The following is a 21,686-nucleotide window of genomic DNA, read 5'->3' as shown; positions in this document are numbered from 1 at the left end:
ATGTACACATTTATAGAGGGACAACTGATATATTGGATCATTATTTAGTTGTAGCTACAGTTAGAGTAAGAGGTAGATGAGAAAAGAGGAAAATGGCAACAACAAGCAAGAGGGAGGTGAAAGTGTATAAACTAAGGGAGGAGGAAGTTCGGGTGAGATATAAGCAATTATTGGCAGAAAGTTGGGCTGGTGCAAGTATGAGTAATGGGGGGTTGAAGAGGGTTAGAATAGTTTTAAAAACGCAGTATTAGAATGTGGGGCAGAAGTTTGTGGTTATAGAAGGGTGGGTGTAGGAGGAAAGAGGAGTGATTGGTGGAATGATGAAGTAAAGGGCATGATAAAAGAGAAAAGGTTAGCTTATGAGAGGTTTTTACAAAGCAGAAGTGTTATAAGAAGAGTAGAATATGTGGAGAGTAAAAGAGAGGTGAAGAGAGTGGTGAGAGAGTGCAAAAGGAGAGCAGATGATAGAGTGCGAGAGGCACTGTCAAGAAATTTTAATGAAAATAAGAAAAAAATTTGGAATGAGTTAAACAAGTTAAGAAAGCCTAGAGAATGAATGGATTTGTCAGTTAAAAACAGAGTAGGGGAGTTAGTAGACGGGGAGATGGAGGTTTTGGGTAGATGGCGAGAATATTTTGAGGAACTTTTAAATGTTGACGAAGAAAGGGAAGCGGTAATTTCATGCACTGGCCAGGGAGGTATACCATCTTTTAAGAGTGAAGAAGAACAGGATGTGAGTGTGGGGGAGGTGCGTGAGGCATTACGTAGAATGAAAGGGGGTAAAGCAGCTGGAACTGGCAGGATCATGACAGAAATGTTAAAAGCAGGGGGATATAGTGTTGGAGTGGTTGGTATTTTTGTTTAATAAATGTATGAAAGAGGGGAAGGTACCTAGGGATTGGGGAAGAGCATGTATAATCCCTTTATATAAAGGGAAAGGGACAAAAGAGATTGCAAAAATTATAGAGAGATAAGTTTACTGAGTATACCAGGAAAAGTGTACAGTAGGGTTATAATTGAAAGAATTAGAGGTATGACAGAATGTAGGATTGCGGGTGAGCAAGGAGGTTTCAGAGTAGGTAGGGGATGTGTAGATCAAGTGTTTACATTGAAGCATATATGTGAACAGTATTTAGATAAAGGTAGGGAAGTTTTTATTGCATTTATGGATTTAGGAAAGGCATATGATAGAGTGGATAGGGGAGCAATGTAGCAGATGTTGCAAGTATATGGAATAGGTGGTAAGTTACTAAATGCTGTAAAGAGTTTTTATGAGGATAGTGAGGCTCAGGTTAGGCTGTGTAGAAGAGAGGGAGACTACTTCCTAGTAAAAGTAGGTCTTAGACAGGGATGCGTAATGTCACCATGGTTGTTTAATATATTTATAGATGGGGTTGTAAAAGAAGTAAATGCTAGGGTGTTCAGGAGAGGGGTGTAATTAAATTATGAGGAATCAAATACAAAATGGGAATTGACACAGATGCTTTTTGCTGATGATACTGTGCTTATGGGAGATTCTAAAGAAAAATTGCAAAGGCTAGTGGGTGAGTCTGGGAGTGTGTGTAAAGGTAGAAAGTTGAAAGTGAACATAGAAAAGAGTAAAGTGATGAGGGTATCAAATGATTTAGATAAAGAAAAATTGGATATCAAATTGGGGAGGAGGAGTATGGAAGAAGTGAATGTTTTCAGATACTTCGGCGTTGACGTGTCGGCGGATGGATTTATGAAGGATGAGGTTATTCATAGAATTGATGAGGGAAAAAAGGTGAGTGGTGCACTGAGGTATATGTTGAGACAAAAAACGTTATCTATGGAGGCAAAGAAGGGAATGTATGAAAGTATAGTAGTACCAACACTCTTATATGGGTGTGAAGCTTGGGTTGTGAATGAAGCAGTGAGGAGGCAGTTGGAGGCAGTGGAGATGTACTGTCTAAGGGCAATGTGGGGTTTAAATATTATGCAGAAAATTTGGAGTGTGGAAATTAGGAGAAGGTGTGGGATTACCAAAACTATTATCCAGAGGGCTGAAGAGGGGTTGTTGAGGTGGTTTGGTCATTTAGAGAGAATAGATCAAAGTAGAACGACATGGAGAGCGTATAAATCTGTAGGGGAAGGAAGGTGGGGTAGGGGTCATCCTTGAAAAGGTTGGAAGGAAGGGGTAAGGGAGGTTTTGTGGGCGAGGGGCTTGGACTTCCAGCAGGAGTGCATGAGCGTGTTTGATAGGAGTGAATGGAGACGAATGGTATTTGGGACCTGACGATCTGTTGGAGTGTGAGCAGGGTAATATTTAGTGAAGGGATTCAGGGAAACTGGTTATTTTTATATAGCCGGACTTGAGTCCTGGAAATGGAAAGTACAATGCCTGCACTCTAAAGGAGGGGTTTGGGATATTAGCGGTTTGGAGGGATATGTTGTGTATCTTTATACATATATGCTTCTAAACTGTTGTGTTCTGAGCACCTCTGTAAAAACAGTGATTATGTGTGAGGCGAAAGTGTTGAATGATGATGAAAGTATATTTTCTTTTTGGGTCACCCTACCTCGGTGGGAGATGGCCGACTTGTCAAAAAAAAAAAAAAGTAATAATAATAATAACAGTAAGGCGAAATGACTCATGAAATCGTAATGACACGATTGTAAACAAACCATACCCCGGCTGGGATTGAACCCGCTGGTCTAGTGGCTAACGCGACGGGCTGGAGTTTTGAGACTCTCTGACTGCGGGTTCAATCCCAGCCGGGGTATGGTTTGTTTGCAATCGTGTCATTACGATTTCGTGAGTCATGTTGATGGCAGTGAAGGGACTTGAGCTAGAGTTCGTCACGGCCACGCTAGCTGGAGATTCGTCTGTAAAAACTTGCATTTGTGGTCACAGTGGTGCCTGTGCTAACCTTCCTATGGTGTAGAAATATACCTAGTTGGACGAATCTTATTGTGGCTAGCTGGTCTAGTGGCTAACGCGACGGGCTGGAGTTTTGAGACTCTCTGACCGCGGGTTCAATCCCAGCCGGGGTATGGTTAGTAAGGAGAAACTTGAAAAGGCTGCCAGTAGTTGGCACCACCATCAGCAAAACATTGGTAACCACTACTTGTACACTTTTCACCTGTCTAGACTTAAGTAGTCTATTAGGTTAAGTCTGCCCGAAATGCCTCAGCATGATAGAGGCTTTCTTCACTCCAATCATATTATGATATGTAAACACACATTGTAACCTTTGCAGAGAAATAAATATTTTATTTATTTATTTATTTAAGGAACCTCCCTTGAGGGGGAAGTTCGCATCCTGAAATTTCATTCATATCCAGAAGCAAAAAATCGACCGAATGACAGATCATATCCTGAAAAATTCGCATGGTGGGGCGTTCGTAAGCCGCGGTTTCACTGTATAACATATCCTTCTAAACTGCCAATATCCCAAACCCCTCCTTTAAAGTGTAGGCATTGTACTTCCCATTTCCAGTACTTAAGTTCGGCTATATAAAAATATTACTACAGTGGACCCCCGTCTTACGATATTAATCCGTTCCTGAGAGCTCAGCGTAAGCCAAAATTATCGTAAGGCCATTTTGTTGGCCAAGATAGTAGCGATGGTTGATTGGGGTTTGGTATACAACCTGGCCAGCTCCGAGACACGCACTCCACTCTCGTACTTAGTAATTATCTCTTTCTTCATTTCCATAGTAATTTTCACCCTTTTTACCACAGGGTTAGCACTAGAAGCTTTCTTGGGGCCCATGGTGACTTACTTTGCAGCTACAAGCACTAAAAACACTGTGATAATATGAAATGTACCGAATGCATGCTTAGATGTGACTGCACTGGCTGGCTTGTAAACAATGGCACCCACGGGGCAGCTGAAGCCATGCGTGGGACGTGTCCTGGACGAATCACGTAAGGCAAGTTTTTTATCGTGAGGCGAGGCAAAATTTTTGCATTCAAATGCTTCGTACGGCAGAATTACCATAAGGCGATGCGTTTGTAAGGCGGGGGTCCATTGTATTATTATTATAAAATTATAATTATTATAATTATTATTATTATTATTATTATGATTAAACACCCTTGGGTGTGCTCCATAAATGTATGTGTGGTGTCAGTATTTTGGGTGGGCGGTCAGATGGATATGTATTTCATACCTGTCTACTGGATGCTTTTGTGTGTTCAGCTGGCATTATGCATATGATTGTGAAGCATTTTTCCCACAGTATAAACACTTTACATTATGTACAAGTTGTCTTCATGTTGGTGCAGTAGAATACATAACAGCAACATTCCCATTGTCATGCAACATACCCTTTTGAGAGTGACACTATTTATGAGTGAAGGCAAATGAAAGGAATGTTTTTCTAGTTACCTCCCAGTAATGCTATACTAATGTATTAACACTGGAACTGGAGTCCTGCAGCAAATGGTTAGTAGACAACAAACTATCATTACACCTCGGGAAAACTGAAGCCATTCTCTTTGGCACGAAACATAAACTGAGTAATGTAAATATAATTTTAATGTCCAGTGTAATGGGGAGCCCATCACTTCAGTTTTCTCATTAAAATATCTGGAAATCCCCTTTGACCCATGCATGTCAGGAGAATTGATAGGGAACAATGTAGTAAAGAAAGTAAATGCCAGACTGAAATTCTGCTATAGACAAGCACAGTGTCTACCTACTGAGGCTCGCAGGACCCTATGTCTAGCCCTTATACAATGCCATATGGATTACGCTTGCTCTTCATGGTACTCTGCCTTGACAAAAAACTGAAAGATAAGACTACAAATCACCCAGAACAAAATGATAAGATTCATCCTGGACCTAGGTCCAAGAGAACATGAAGGCCAGGATGAATTACAGCATTTGGATATGCTGAATGTTGAAGACAGAGTAAAACAACTGAAGTTAAATCATGTATTTAAAATTGCTCACAAACAGTGTCCAGAATATCTTGCTGCCAATTTTGTCAAGGTTGGGAACTAAAGTAATCATAGTACTAGGGGGAGAGAGCACAACTTTGTAGTACCCACAGTCAGTGGCCAGGCTTCAAACACCTTTTATTGTACAGCAAAAAAAGAATGGAACAGATTGCCCGCACATGTCAAAGCCAGTCATAGCATGAACCAGTTCAAGAAGACTGCCAAAAGGTGTCTGATGAATGTAGCTACAGAAAGGGAGGGGAATGATGTTTTATTGTTTTAGCTAACACACGTGTAATTTTACCTTATTCCTAGTAATGACCCTCGTATTGTAGATAGTCTTAATGACCCTCGTGAAGTAAATAGTCTTTTTAGTATGATAATAAGATGTTATCTCCATTATAGAATAATAAGAAGATCTTTCTTCTTTCAACACACCGGCCGTATCCCACCAAGGCGGGGTGGCCCAAAAGGAAAAACGAAAGTTTCTCCTTTTACATTTAGTAATATATACAGGAGAAGAGGTTACTAGCCCCTTGCACAATAAGAAGATATTATCACCTTTATTTTATAATAATAAGGTAAAAGGACCCCAATGGAAATAAGTCACTCTGTCTGACTTTTTTGGGTTATCCTAGGTACTTTACACATATGCTGCTATGTATGATAATTCTATATAACTGTATTTGTGTATACCTGAATAAACTTACTTACTTACTTACTAGAAAAAAAATATGTTACAGTAACTATTGTCATAAACTCCTTTGTGCCTGCCCGACTACCACACCTCACAACTGTGTTAATTTGCATTTCTTTTATGTGTTATGTAGTGTGTTTCTTATATAATTTTGAAAAGTTATAGATGGATTAATGAAAATGTTTATAACAACATAATATATGACAATTAATGTGCCCCAGAGTGATTATCATTATTATGCTTATTGTGTCATCAACACTAGTGAGACACTCTTAGCACAGTAAGTTTATTTAGGTACAGGTACACACAAGTACAACTGTCAGTAGTATCTCAGTACTATCTCAGCCACAGACATACGTACCTTGCCCACCTCGTTTAATCATTTCTAACTTTGCACTGAAAATAAGAGCCTTACAAGTTCTCTTTTTATCAAAGCTACCCTTAGATGTCATTGTAATACAAAAAGAATATAAATAAAATATGCAATAACTTGAAAACACTTGAAACACTGTAAAATTTCCAGACATAATCGAGAGATGCAGAGATCACGGAGGATGTAAACACCATAACAGTGAATCATGAGTCATATATGTAAACGAATTTTGGGGAATAATTTGAATTGTTCTAGGTAGTAGGTTGGTAAACAGCAGCTGCCCAGGGAGGTACTACCATCCTGCCAAGTGAGTGTGAAACGGAAGCCTGTAATTGTTTTACACGATGGTAGGATTGCTGGTGTCTTTTTTCTGTGAAACGGAAGCCTGTAATTGTTTTACACGATGGTAGGATTGCTGGTGTCTTTTTTCTGTCTCATAAACATGCAAGATTTCAGGTACCTACCATTTTGCTACTTCTGCTTACACTTAGGTGTCACCACGCTTGCATGTACAAGTGTATACTATATCCATACCCCTCTGGGCTTTCTTCTCATTCCTTACAAGTTCTTCTTTTTGTTTATTCCCTCTCATCTCCATGGGTGTGTTGAACAAAATTCTTCCTCTGTAGGCCACGTGTCTTGTAAGAGGCGACTAAAATGCTGGGAGCAAGGGTATAGTAACCCCTTCTCTTGTATACATTATTAAAGTTAAAAAGAGAAACTTTGTTTTTCTTTTTGGGCCACTCTCCTTCGGTGGGATACGGCCAGTTTGTTGAAAAAGAAGAACTTTCACCATACCTTTAATAAGTTATTTTATGAATTTTTTAAAATGAACCCAGTCATTATTTATATTTACAAGCAATTGTGAACAATTGGGAAACACTCTTCCAGACCTAGAATTACACTACTTCACATCTCAATGCATCATTTCATTTGATTTATTACTTAAGGATGGCAAAGAACTGCTTTATTGGCTCGCAGCAATCTTGAGAATTTTCTGTGCATTAATTAGGGTCTGTAAATGCTTAAACTAGGCCTAGAAATATACCCCATTTGGGGTAGAGGAATGCTCATGGGTTGAAAATGTTGATGTACACTTTATGTTACAGGCCACTTCTTTTCAAATTCAAATTCAAATTCAAAGGTTATTCTCTATAGGGATTACAATGCTGAGTTTACAGAATTTGGTTATTGTGTGGTTTACATGTAGTAAAGTACTAATTACAGAAGGTGCCACTAGAACGCCTAGCATGGCTAGGCATTTCGGGCAGACTTAGATTAATTCTTAAATTTAAAATATTGCAAATTATGAGGTAAGTTGGTATTATGGCTAAGTGACTAAATACTAGTTTGTGAGTTTAGCAATGTGAATGCTTTTGTTTTGGCACAATACATAGTTTCAGTACTGGAGTATCACAGGCCAACTTATGACTAGTTAGGATTCATTATTTTGAGATTGAGATTGATATTTCTGTTTATGGTCAAATGGGTGAGTGAGTGTAAGTGTGAACCACCAGGTGGTATTCGTGTAATTAGTTGACGGGTTGTATCAGGGAGATAAGATGTTTTCTAATGGTAGTTTTGAAGGTGATGAATGTGTCTGCAGTTCTAGAGTTTTCAGGTAGGGTGTTCCAGATTTTAGGGCCTTTGACATATATTGAATTTTTGTAAAAGTTTAGTCGGACACAGGGAATGTCATAGAGATGTTTGTGTCTGGTGTTATGCCTGTGGGTTCTGTCACAACTATCAAGAAAGCATTTTAGGTCAAGGTTAATATTGGAATTTAAGGTCCTGTAGATGTAGATTGCACAGTAGTAAGTGTGGATGTACTGAACAGGGAGTAAGTTTAGATCTGTGAAGAGTGGGGGGGGGTGTTGCCAGGGATGGGATTTAGTGATTATTCTTACTGCCGCTTTTTGTTGGGTTATTATTGGCTTTAATCTAATTTCCTTACTTGGATGATTAATGAGAATTACGAACATAGAGCAACACTTTTTTCTACAGTGATAAACAAATGAGACATCCAAATGAAGTCAAATAAGTACAGAGTGGTATATAACCTACCAAACAAGAGTGTGTGTGCCTCACTGTGGCATGACTGAATTTCTTCTAAAGAAGCTTTTCTTGTCCTTAGTCTATGGCAGCGATGAATTAACCCTGTCTCTTGCAATCTGGCCATTATTGACTGTAGGCGACCTCCATGTTCAGGATGGTGAGAGTTATCACCGCAGATACATTGGTGTTTCAGCATCACATTGTCGTAGGCAAAACCCGTTGTTGCTCCCTGGAGGAAAATAACACAAAAAACATAGGGATTTGTTACATCCACTCATGAGATTAATTGCACCTGGAATCTGGAGAAATTATAATATACAACAAGAAGTACAATATACTCTAAAGGGAAACACCATTTACACTGATTACATTGTCTTCACATCTGCTTCTACCAACTTTTCTGCACTCGAGTGAAGAAGCCTACTTTGTAGGCGAGACGTTTCGAAATAAAGATACCTAAGTGTTGCACATGTGTCTTACCTAACCACCATTTATTCAGTCTGCCTGTAACTGTTCAAGAGGATCTATATACTGTATATGAAAACCTGATGGATATTTCAAAGAAAATATTTCACAATCAGGCCACTGTGACCTGAAAACATATTTACCTATTCAGATCAGTTGGAATACCTTTGTACTTCTTAACGCTATCAAGTTCAATGTTTATGCTAAATTTATTGATGTTTACCAAATACAGTGGACTCCCGCATAACGATTACCTCCGAATGCGACCAATTATGTAAGTGTATTTATGTAAGTGCGTTTGTACGTGTATGTTTGGGGGTCTGAAATGGACTAATCTACTTCACAATATTTCTTATGGGAACAAATTCGGTCAGTACTGGCACCTGAACATACTTCTGGAGTGAAAAAATATCGTTAACCGGGGGTCCACTGTATTTTTAATGTCACAAATTGTTGATTTCCCAAGGAGTACTCCTGCACTGGTACCTGTCTAACCCTGTATTTCAGAATGGACATAAATGAGCTGGAAAACATACAGAGAAAGATGACAAAGTTGATCCCATGTATCAGAAATCTTTTCTAAGAGTACAGACTGAGCACTGAATCTGCACTCTCTAGAAAGATGCTGAATTAGGAGGAATATGACTGAGATGTATAAATGGAAAACAGGAATAAAGGGATGTAAATAATGTGCTAAAAAATCTAACAAGACAGGACTCATAGCAATGAGTTCAAGTTGGAAAAAATTTGGGTTTAGAAAGGATATAGAAGCAATGATGGGAAAAAAAATGCACACTGTAAGCTTTACAAGGAAATAAACATTTGAATTTATGTTTTATTTGTTAATGTTTCCAAGGATCATCATCCTTGCAGCACGGTGTTTGATGAGGCTAACTAAACTGGAAAGGATATACCAAATTATAGGAAAAAGAATTATTAAAAACAGGGAAAAACATAAAGGTAAATGTATACTGAATGTAAATAGAAGTTTGTAAGATTTACCTGGAATCTTGCATATTTGTATAATTATTGGTTGTAATACTATCAATAGTTAGGTAAATGGCCATATACATAACTTAACAGTCCCTGGTGGTGAAATATGCCTTAATGCTTCAATAAGTTGCAAATATCCATTTACATAACATTACAACTTAATTAGACAAAGAAAAAACCAGCAATCTTAACCTTTTGATTGTTTTGGTCGTATATATACAATTACGAGCCAATGTTTTTGACGTATTAACATACGTAAATTCTAGTGACTTCAAATCAAGCGGGAGAAAGCTGTTCTCAAGTTATAGTTCTAACAGTGATGGAAGTGCCAGTGAAAGTGAATTCCATGGTTTTCAGGAGGGTGTGACCGAAAGCAGTGCCCAGGATAACATAATTAGTGATGAAAACCCAGATGACCCACAACCTTTCACCTCTGGGGCTGGTCCGTCTCATTCACGTTCACCTGTACCAGGATAAAAGAGGAAACTAATTCCCCACGTACAGGATTCGGATGTGAGCAGTGAAAGTAATAGTGATAGTGATTTCCAAGCTATTGAAAGCAGTTCGAGTTGTGACAGTGAGGGGGAAAATTCTCCAGTGAAGCGGCAGTATGTACGAAGCAGCATGCGTTCTGGTTGTGTGCCATATGTTATTCCAAGGAAAAGGAGTAAATCTTCGTGGCCCTACACCATGAACTGATAGTGAACATGATGATATTGTTACAATGGGGATGTGTAAAGTGCGTGGGGAAGCAGGTGGTGGTGGTGGTGGCACGAATCATGTGGCACCAGCAGCGAGCCACGCTCCTAACCACGCTGGTAACTCAGCACAGCCACAACCAGCCTCAACCACCCCCACACTCCCACAACCTGCACAACCACAACCACCTGTCAATATCCAATACCAACCAGCAGACCGCATCTGGGATTGCCAGGAAGGTGCGAATTTTGTTCCCAGTCCCCATGACTTTGATGAAACACAAAGTGGAATACGGCCATCGTGTACACTTGGGAACAATGCCACTGAACTGAAATGCTTTCAGTTATTCTTCGATGAACCCCTGATGGAAATTATTGTCAGGGAAAGCAACACATACTACGAGTACACCATGGCAAACACAATTCTTTCACCAAGGTCATGGCTACACCAGTGTAAGGACACAACTGTGACAGAGCTGTACCTGTTCTTTGCCACAATAATGCTTATGCCACATGTGTATAAGCATGCTATCACCACATACTGGTTGACAGACTGCCCGATTTCAACCCCAGGTTTTAGTGATATTATACCAGTGAACTGATTTCTGCTACTGTTACATATGGTACACTTCTCAGACAAAAAAGGCCTGATAGAAACGACAGGTTATATAAGATCAGGAATGTGTTTATGTACCTGAAACAAAAGTGCTGTATGTATTTTATCCCTTCAGGAAGCCTGTTATTGATGAGTCTTTGATTTTGTTCAAAGGCAGACTGTCGTTCAAGCAGTATATACCAAGCAAGAGGAAACGCTTTGGTATAATGTTATTCGTACTGTGTGATTGCAAAAGTGGTCTGGTTTTGGATATAATTGTGTACACTGGCAGTAATACATTGAGAGATACCAGGAAGTTATTGGGTATCTCTGGTGATGTGGTTAGAACAATGATGGAACCATGCCTTGGTAAGAGGCATATATTATATACTGATAACTGGTACACAAGCCCCTTACTCAGTGATTTCTTGCAAGTGAACATAACAGAAGTGTGGCACAGTGCATGGAAATCGTAAGCATATGCCTAGATTCGATGCAGGCACTCACAGAGGTTAGGTACCTTTGATACACCTTTGCATAGTTTTGAGAGTTTATCTATTCTTTGAGCCCAGCCATGGGCCAGGCTCATCTGCTGCTTGCCAGGTCAACCAGGCTGTTGCTTCTGGTGACCCACTGCCCCACATATCCATCACAGCCTGGTTAATCTGACACCTGGTGAAGATACTTGTCCAGTTTTCTCTTGAAGGCTTCTACACTTGTTCCAGCCATGTTTCTGATATCTTCTGGTAAGACGTTGAATAGTCTGGGACCCCAGATGTTGATACAGTGTTCCCTTATTGTCCCCACTGCACCCCTGCTCCTCACTGAGTTTATTTTGCACTTCCTCCCATATCTCTCATTCCAGTATGTTGTTATGGCAGTGTGCAGATTTGGGGCCAGGCCCTTGAGTACTTTCCAAGTACATGTATATATTATCATGTATCTCTCTCTCCTCTGCTCCAATGAGTACATGTTCAAGACTTGAAGGCATTCCCAATAGTTTAGGTGCTTTACTGGCTCAATGTGAGCTGTAAACAATCTCTGTATTTGTTCCAGCCCCAATATTTCTCCTGTTTTGAACGGGGCCACAAGCACTGAGCAATATTCTAAGTGAGGGAGCACTAGTGATTTGAAAAGTGTCACCACCGGCATTATTTCCCTTGTTTTGACAGTTCTCAATACCCACCCTGTCATCTTCCTGGCTGAAGAATTTAAACATTTATGCAACATATGGGAATATTTATTGAAGAAACGTTTTGCCACACAGTGACTTCATCAGTCTTATACAAAGCAGGATGGTATAAGGAGAGGAAGAGTTTGAGGTAATCAGTCCCTCAGCCTGTAGTCGATGTGTTCAGTCCATCAATCTTGTAGAAAGTACAGCACAGGGCCATAGCAGTGGTTTATATACTGTAATCAGGTGAGGCGAAGCAGGAGGCGGCAAGGTCATAGTGGAACCATCCACTAAAGATTCCCATATATTACAAAAGTGTCTTAATTCTTCAACTTATCAGTTTTGAAAACCATTCATCACATCTGTCAGACACTGCATCATCATGGGATCTTGATACAAAGAATTCTTCAAAACTTGTCCATCTTTGGACGAAGACCTACTTAGACTAGTCGATGGTTCCACTATGACCCCACTGCCTCTTGCTTCGCCTCACCTGAGTACAGTATATAAGACACTGCTACGGCCCTGTGCTGTACTTTCTACAAGATTGATGGACTGAACACATTGACTCCAGGCTGAGGGACTGATTACCTCAAACTCCTCCTCTCCTTATACCTTCCTGCTTTGTATAAGACTGATGAAGCCACTGCATGGCAAAACGTTTCTTCAATAAAGATTCCCATATGTTGCATAAGTGTCTCAATTCTTCAACTTTTTGGTTTTCAAAACCATTCATCACATCTTCCTGGCTGTTGTGATCTTTGTCTTGTTATGGTCTTTAAAAGAAAGGTCCACTGACATAATTGTTCCCAAGTCTTTTACATGTTCCTTACGCTCTATTTGGTGACCCTCTTGAGTTTTGTATATAGTTTTCCTTTTGAGTTCTTCATTCTTTCCATACCTAAGCAGCTGGAACTTAATACCACTGAATGTCATGTTGTTCTCCAGTGCCCACTGGAAAACCCTGCTTATGTCTTCCTGTACCTTTTCCATGTCTTCTACCATAGTGACTTTCATGCTTATTTTAGTGTCATCTGCAAATGATAATATAAAAGTGTGCCATGTGTTTTTATCTGTGTCTGCTATGAGGATGAGAAACAGCAGTGGTGCCAGGACAGTGCCTTAGGGCACTGAGCTTTTGACCTCGCTGATGATAGATCTTGCCCTGTTCACTACTACTTTTTGTGTTCTGTGTTAGGAACCCGAAAATCCATCTGCTTACCTTCCCCGTAATGCCCATGGCCTTCATTTTGTACGCTATCACTCCATGATCGCATTTGTCAAACGCCTTTGCAAAATCTGTGTAAATCACATCTGCATTTTGGTCATCTTCCAATGCCTCCATAATTCTGCCATAATGGTTCAGCAGCTGTGACAGGCATGATCATCCTGCTCTAAAACCACGCTGATTCGGGTTATGCTGGTTGTGTTGGTCCATGAAATTTGTAATCTGCCGTCTCATCACTCTTTCAAATATTTTTATGTGAGAAGTTAGGGCTACTGGTTTGTAATTTTTAGCTAGTGCTCTACTACCTCCCTTATGCAAAGGAGCTATGTCTGCACTCTTTAAGGCCTCCGGTATTTCATGTAGATCAAAGCTCTTCCTCCAAAGAATGCTGAGTGTTCGTGCTAATGGTACTTGACACTTTTTTATAAATAGAGCATTCCAAGAATCTGCTCCAGGTGCTGAGTGAGTGGGCATGATGTCCATTTCTTTCTCGAAATCTATGGGGTTTGTACTGTCAGTTAATTGGTCTGTGTGGCCTTCTTCCTGAGTGAAAAATAATTTTGTATTATCTACCTTGCTGTCATTTAGTGGGTTGCTGAACACCGACTCATACTGTTCTTTAAGAACATAAGAAAGAAGGAACACTGCAACAGGCCTACTGACCCATGCGGAGCAGGTCCATCCCCCCCCCTGGATTAGCCCAATGACCCACCCAGTGCGGTCACCTCCACTCAAGGAAGGAGCACGGCACCAGACCCAGCAGCACAAGCTAGTCAGGTCCAACTCACGCCCACCCACACCCACTCATGTATTTATCTAACCTATTTTTAAAACTACACAACATTTTAGCCTCAATAACTGTACTTGGGAGTTTGTTCCACTCATCCACAACTCTATTACCAAACCAGTGCTTTCCTGTATCCTTCCTGAATCTGAATTTTTCCAACTTGAAACCATTGCTACAAGTCCTGTCTTGGATGGAAATTTTCAGCACACTGTTTACATCCCCTTTATTTATTCCTGTTTTCCATTTATACACCTCGATCAAATACCCCCTAATTCTACGCCTTTCGAGAGAGTGCAGATTCAGTGCCTTCAGTCTATCCTCATAGGGAAGATTTCTGATACATGGGATCATCTTTGTCATCCTCCTCTGTACATTTTCCAGAGTATTTATATCCATTCTGTAATATGGTGACCAGAACTGAGCAGCATAGTCTAAATGAGGCCTAACCAAGGATATATAGAGTTGAAGAACAACCTGAGGACTTCTATTATTTATACTTCTAGATATGAAGCCAAGAATTCTGTTAGCTTTACTGCAAATACTAATGCACTGTTGTCTTGGTTTTAGATTACTGCTAACCAGAACTCCTAAATCCTTTTCGGAATCAGTAGTATTAAGATCTACATTATTTAGTTTATATGTCGCATGGTTATTTTCCTGTCCAACATTTAGAACTTTGCATTTGTCTACATTAAACTGCATCTGCTGCTTCTCCGACCATTGCACAAGTCTATTCAAATCATCCTGGAGTGCTCTAGTGTCCTCATTAGAATGAATTGGATGGCCTATTTTGGCGTCATCAGCAAATTTGCTTATGTCGCTATTTATTCCCTCATCTATGTCGTTTATGTAAATTGTGAACAACAACAGGCCCAACACTGACCCCTGAGGAATGCCGCTTGTGACGTGCCCCCATTCTGATTTCTCCCCATTTATGCAAACTCTCTGCTGCCTATTTGTCAGCCATGCCTCTACCCAGGAAAAAATTTCTCCTCCTATTCCGTGTGCCTTAAGAATTTCACCCATTTACTGTTCATCGTCAATATACGAGTCTCCTCTCAGTAGTGGTCCAATTCTACAGGTAGTTCTTAGCTTGGTGCAGGCGTTTGCTGCCAATGACAACATGGCATTTCGGTGGCATGACAAACGTGATGTCACAGTGTTGACAGTTCACTGACATGAAATGGCAGACACTGGCAGGCAGAAGAGAGAGACCAATGAACCCATTCTAAAATCTGCAGCTGTGATGGACTACAACCTCAATATGCACTTAGTGGACAAATGTGACATGCAGATTGGGTTTGCTGATTGTGTTCGCAAGTGTTATAAGTGGTTCATAAAACTCCTTTTCCATCTTCTTGATATTTCCATGCTGAATGCTTATAATATGAATAAGTTGAAGACCAACAACAAACCCAAATATGGTGAATTTTGTTTGTCAGTTGTCAGACAAATAATATTCAAGTACCAAGGAACAATACCTGCAATGGACCAGCGCCCACGAAATTATCAACACATACCCTCTCGTCTGAGGCCTGGTGATCACTACCCCATACAAGTGCCTCCTACTACTTTCAAGAAAACTGCTCAGAAGAGGTGTTACGTCTGTGCACATACCACAAAATGCCCACAAAAACAAAGAGCACTCGTTTTATGTGTGAGGAGTGTAAAAATACCACTGTGCATATATCCATGTTTCAAAAAATTCCAAAAGCTGCAGCAGTTCTAGGAAAGTGTCCAGTGACTGTACATTTGTATATATATTATAGAACAATAATAATAAAAAAAAATTTGTATTGCTTGTGTAAACAAGTTTTATAAACAATATACTGATGAGAATGTTTGTGTGCTTATTGTGTTGCATACGAGTGTATATATGTACAGTGGTCCCTCGTTTCTCGTAGTTAATCCGTTCCTGGAGTTGCTACTATTATCGAAATCTACGATTTGCGAATCAATTTTCCCCATAAGAAATAATGTAAATACAATTAATCCGTTCCTGACACCCAGAAGTATTAAAACAAAAATATTTTTTACATGAAATACAGTGGACCCCCGTATAACGATCACCTCCGAATGCGACCAATTATGTAAGTGTATTTATGTAAGTGCGTTTGTACGTGTATGTTTGGGGGTCTGAAATGGACTAATCTACTTCACAATATTCCTTATGGGAACAAATTCGGTCAGTACTGGCACCTGAACATACTTCTGGAGTGAAAAAATATCGTTAACCGGGGGTCCACTGTATAGATGTAGTACATAAACAATACAATGGGAAATGGTGAATGAAACATTAACAGTATAACACTTACCTTTATTGGAGATTCGTCTTAGTGTATGGGAGACTGGAGGAGGAGAGAGATTGGATTGTTTACAGTTTGGAAGGGGAATCTCCTTCCATCAACACCTCAGGTACCAATTGCTTTTCTGGGGTTGCTTCTCTTCTCTGTTTCTTAATGCCACTAGGACCACCTTGAGAGTCACTGGAGTCCTGTCTCGCAAAATAACTGTGGAGAGAGCTCTGTTTCTGACGTCTCTAACACTTCCCTAAAATTTCCCAAGACTTTGTCACTGTACATGTTGCCAACATGGCTTGCAACAACCTTGTCAGGGTGATGCTTCTCCATAAAGCTTTCCATCTTACCCCACATAGCAAAAATCTCTTTAATTTCTGAAGAAGGCACCTTCTTCCATTTCTCTTCCTCCTCCTCTGCAGCAAGATTCTGAGCTTATTTAGTACTTGCAAGCACTAAAATGAGTGGAATATTATGAAATATTTTGTAGGAGCACGTGAGGGGACCTTCACTCACTGGTAAACAATGCCAGACTGGTTGGGTAGGGAGGCCGCCCATGCTCACACCGTGCGTACGCGTCCCGGACAAACTACTATTCACGAGTCAACCTATGATTAGCGAGCCCATGTTTATACGAAAATATCCCTATGATTTCCGAAATCTATGATTCCCGAGAACTACGAAAAGCGAGGGACCACTGTACATTGCGCCTTACTTTGGTTTCACAGGCCACGTAAGTTGCCTGAAAAAATATAGTAGTGGAAAAAACAAGAAACCTTCGAATGGGAGTAAAAAAGTTTACTGAGTGAGCGGCATTCGCCACTGTTGCCATACGCAGCTCATTTTCTGCCAACTTTACACCTCTATAGCTCAGTAAGTACTGATCACAAAATTTTTTTTTAGGCTTAAAACACTCAGCAAATTAATTCTAACATTTTAGTAAGAAATTTTTATTTTTTTTTAATATTTTGTGACACAGGAAGACAGTTCAGAATTGGGCTTGCGACAAAATGGTAACTAACAGTCAAAGGGTTAACAGCTGCTAACTTGTCATACAGTGTGGGAGCTACATAAGAAAAAAGCTTTCTCCAGATAATTTCTTTCCCTAACAGCATGAAGCTGTCAGTCTAAAAGTGTTAACAGAAATTTGTAGAAACATTCCCTAGTCCAGTACAAAAGGTACAAGCATAATGGCTTTAAATGTTAATAAGAGTCTAAATTAAATTTATTGCCCTGATAGGGAGACAAAGCAGCTGATACAAGTGGGGACTAATGGGAACTCAAATTGGGAGCGAAAATACCAGTCTAACTGCATGATTCAGTACACACTTATGTCTTTTATGCAAGTGATTAGGCAAACCTTCAAACAAACAACTGCAAAAATCAATTCAAGCAGAAACAAACACATGGATAAGGACCAAAATACTGTGTGTGTGTCAAGCTACTTTGTAACTGCAAGAGAGATTACACGATATTGCAAGATTTAACTATCTGGGTGATATCCCCAACACATGACAATTAAGAATCCAGGTAAACACTCTAAACTTTGACTGATCCTACAATCAAAGGAACCAAAATCTCCAATCTGCATTCCAAAATTTCCATTGATAATCATTTACTTTCAATTTTCTATTTGTCATGCATCTGAACATCCAGCAAAGGAAAACTAAATAAGAATCCTGCATCTTCCACATTTTGAAACCTGAATGTAAATTTGTACTGAACTTACTGTAAATAAATTTTGGAAAATCATGGTGCAGAATATAAACAGTCTCGGTGTTATTTGGTAACAAGCAAATTCCATCTTCCTAATATGCAGATAGAGGCTTAAGATGTACACATCTTTATTATTCTTCTTTCAACAAACAGGCCATATCCCACCAAGGCCAGGTGGACCAAAAAGAAAACTGAAAGTTTCTTCTTTTAAATTTAGTAATATATACAGGAGAAGAGGTTACTAGCCCCTTGCTCCAAGCATTTTAGTCACCTCTTACAACACACATGGCTTACGGAGGAAGAATTCTGTTCCACTTACTCATGGAGATAAGCGGAAATAAACAAGAACATGAACTAGTAAGGAAAACCCAAAGGGGAGTGTATATATATGCTTGTACATGCATGTGTAGTGTGACCTAAATGTAAGAAGTAACAAGGCGTACCTGAAACCTTGCATTTTTATAAGACAGAAAAAAGACACCAGCAATCCTGCCATCATGTAAAACAATTACAGGTTTCTGTTTCACACTCACTAGACAGAACAGCAGTATCTCCCTGGGCAGATGCTGTCTACCAGCCTACTACCTCCACACATCTTAATTATGTACATTATACTGCTTACAATGGAAAGTGAAGTACAGTGGATCCCCGGACTACGAAATTAATCCATTCCAGAAAGAGTGACTTATCCCGAATCTGACTTATTCCGAATTAATTTTCCCCATAAGAAATAATGAAGATCCAATTAATCCGTTTCAGACACTCAAAAGTATTAAAAAAAATTTCTATATGAAATATACATTTACCTACACACAAAACAATGATACATGAAGAATAAAACAATAACAACATCACACTTACCTCTATCGAAGACATGGTGATGTATGGAAGACGGGAGAAGAGGAGAGGATGGAGGAGTTTACAATTGTTTGGAAGGGGAATCCCAGTCCATAAAGACTTCGGGTACCAAGTCCTTATCCTGGGTTACTTCCCTCCTTTGTTTTTTAATGACACTAGGACCAGCTTGAGAGTCACTGGACCCTTGTCGCTCAAAAAAGTTTTCCAGAGAGGTCTGTTTCTGGAGTATGTTAGGAATTGTGCTGGGAGACAGGACAAGATAGTCCTTCAATATGACACTAATATCAGTTCTAAGGCTTATTTATCTAGCACAATTCATCTAATATGACATAATAAATAATATTAATAACATAGAAACATGACAAACACTCTAGAATGAATAAAATATGTCATTAAGTATGTCACAAGTGTTGCTGAGTTGTTGTTGTTGGGTGTATAAGGGCCTCTGAGACATAAGCCGTACATAGTGGTGGTGGAGGCGGCAGCAGCTGTAGAGACTAGAGATGGCGGTGTTGTCAGTCAGTCACCCTATATAACTCCAACAACATTGGAAGAGTTAGGTTCATGCTGTCCTTTTTCTATCCATTAATTGCTTTAACTTACTTGCTACAGTTAATGCTACACTTTATCGTTGGCTGGCGCTATAGCCTTTATCGACTCCTGCTGCTTTACCATCATATATATTGCAGAATCACTGAAAAAGGCACATTCTCCCCTCTCTCTCAGCCCTTTACCAAAGGGCTGGCTGGCACTAAAAGCTTTCTTTGGACCCACAGTGACTTATTTAGCAGTTTACAAGCACTAAAAAGAATGGAATAATACAAAATGTATCGTATGAATGCATGGGATCGTCCTCACTGGCTGGTAAACAGTGGTACACTGGGCAGCCCAGGCCCCGACACGAATGACTTATACCGGGTTCAGTGACGTTCACCGAGTCAGTATTTTGACGCAAAAATGTTACTTATTCAATTATTACTTATTCCAGTGACGTCTTAATCCAGAGGTCCGCTATACTAATTTTTTTTGTACTGTACATCTGTGGGTATTTGTTTTACCTTATAGACTATCTTTTCAGATCTTGAAAACTGTAAAAATAAATTTAACATGTGTAGCTAATTACCTGCTTATTTATATTTATAGGTTCCTGTGGTGATCCTTGTGGTGAGAGGGTAACAAGTGGAGAACTGAGAGCTCGAGAAAGAGGCCGAGCTATGTGACTACCTGAACGAGGTGTGAAGGCTGAATCTGTCAAAAAGAGAGGTTTGCAGTTTTAGAAATAGATCCACTGTTACTGCTGTTTATCAAGTTATTTGCAATTTTTAAAAACTTTGTGAAATCACTATTGAAAAACTAATATTCTTAACTAGCTATAATAAGTGAGAAAGAAATAAACCTGGAGCAATCCCTGTTGTAAATAGTATTTGTTTGTTATTTTAAAAGAATCACTGATAGGCCTGTCTACCCTCGTAACTCTACTGCATTTTTGTAAACAGAATACGTAACACCCCAAAATACTGCAAATGATGATGTCTACTTTATTAAGAAATATAACCAGTACACACTTTATGCATCATTCATCCCAGCATTTCACTACTGCCTCTAACATATAACATGTAAAATAATTTACATATTGTATATACACATACACCCAAGATAAAGTCATAACAAACAAATGTCAGTGAATAAATGGAAGAATGAATAAGGACTCGAACTATGGATCATGCTATAGAAGGCCCACTGTGGCCTCTCAGCCACAGAGCTTACAAGAGGATGATTTTACATCACATCTGTGACATACTGTAGATGTATTAGTAGCATCAACTGTGACCCAACTGTCATCTATTCTCATACCTCTAAAAGCCATAAAGTCCACACATCCAGGATTAGTCATAATGAACAACTGCTGATGAATAAATAGAAGAATGAATAGGGATTCAAACCGTGATCCATGCTTATAGGAGGATCAACACTATAACCACTCACTACAGGTGAGACACAGTAGGGTCACAGTTGGTGCCACTGATACTACCATGTCACAGAGGTGCTGTAAGTTTTGTGACTGAGTAGTTACAGCACTGGATCCTCTATATGCATTGAGTACGTCGTATAAGTAGGAATGGGAAAAAATGGAGGAAGTAACGTAAAATGGGAGAACAAAAAGGAAAGGGAAAGGGACTATAATGGGATGAGAAACTTCTGAAAGGTACAATAGGAAAAAGAAATAGAGGGCAAAGACATACAAAAAAAGGATGGATGTAAAAGGGACAAAGTGCCAAGAGGCAAAGGAAAGATTTGCTCCAAGAATGAAGAAAAGAAACGAGAAATATAGAGAAAGCTCGTGGTTCAATCAGGAATGCAGAGAGAGGCCAAGGAAAGGGGCAAGAGGGCTTGGAAAAAAAATTGGAGCAAATCAAACTGCAAAAAAAAAAAAAAAATGGGAACAAGCAAGAAGCCATAAATAAATAAATACACAAAAGAATAAGAAGAAAAACTGAAAGTCATTCTGAAAATGACACAGCATCAAAAACCAAAACAGAGCTAAGGTTACTTGATAGTCACACAAGAAAAACAACACTGCAAAAGACCACGTGATAAGGCTGAAGAAGGATGATGGGATGCTAATGGAGAATGAAAGAGATGCAAGGAGCTTAGTACAAGATTCAATGAGGTTTTCACAGAAGAAAGTGATGAGTTACAAGAATGCTCTAATTTCAAACCAGATCAACAGATAATGGAGAGCACCAGAACAATAAAGGAATAAGTGACAAGACTATTAAGGAGTTTAAACAAAAGCAATAGGACTAGATAACATCTCCATGGGTGCTGAGTGAAGGTGCA

At 39.5% G+C, this 21,686-nt stretch overlaps 1 protein-coding gene across 7 annotated transcripts in view; it reads right to left on the bottom strand.

Annotated features, from left to right (window-relative positions):
* Positions 1–21,686, bottom strand: part of HDAC4 (histone deacetylase 4) — a 779,940-nt gene that overhangs the window by 26,143 nt on the left and 732,111 nt on the right. For all 7 annotated transcript variants that reach the window (XM_070084058.1, XM_070084060.1, XM_070084063.1 and 4 more), the window contains 2 exons: positions 19,969–20,093; positions 8,044–8,263 (listed from right to left, as the gene is read on the bottom strand). In XM_070084058.1, coding sequence (XP_069940159.1) covers positions 8,044–8,263; positions 19,969–20,093 — 345 coding nt within the window. The remainder of the gene's footprint in view (positions 1–8,043; positions 8,264–19,968; positions 20,094–21,686) is intronic.

This window comes from Cherax quadricarinatus, chromosome 11, assembly GCF_038502225.1.
Source record: "Cherax quadricarinatus isolate ZL_2023a chromosome 11, ASM3850222v1, whole genome shotgun sequence".
Classification (NCBI taxonomy): domain Eukaryota; kingdom Metazoa; phylum Arthropoda; class Malacostraca; order Decapoda; family Parastacidae; genus Cherax; species Cherax quadricarinatus.
This window is presented reverse-complemented; position numbering and strand designations above follow the sequence as displayed.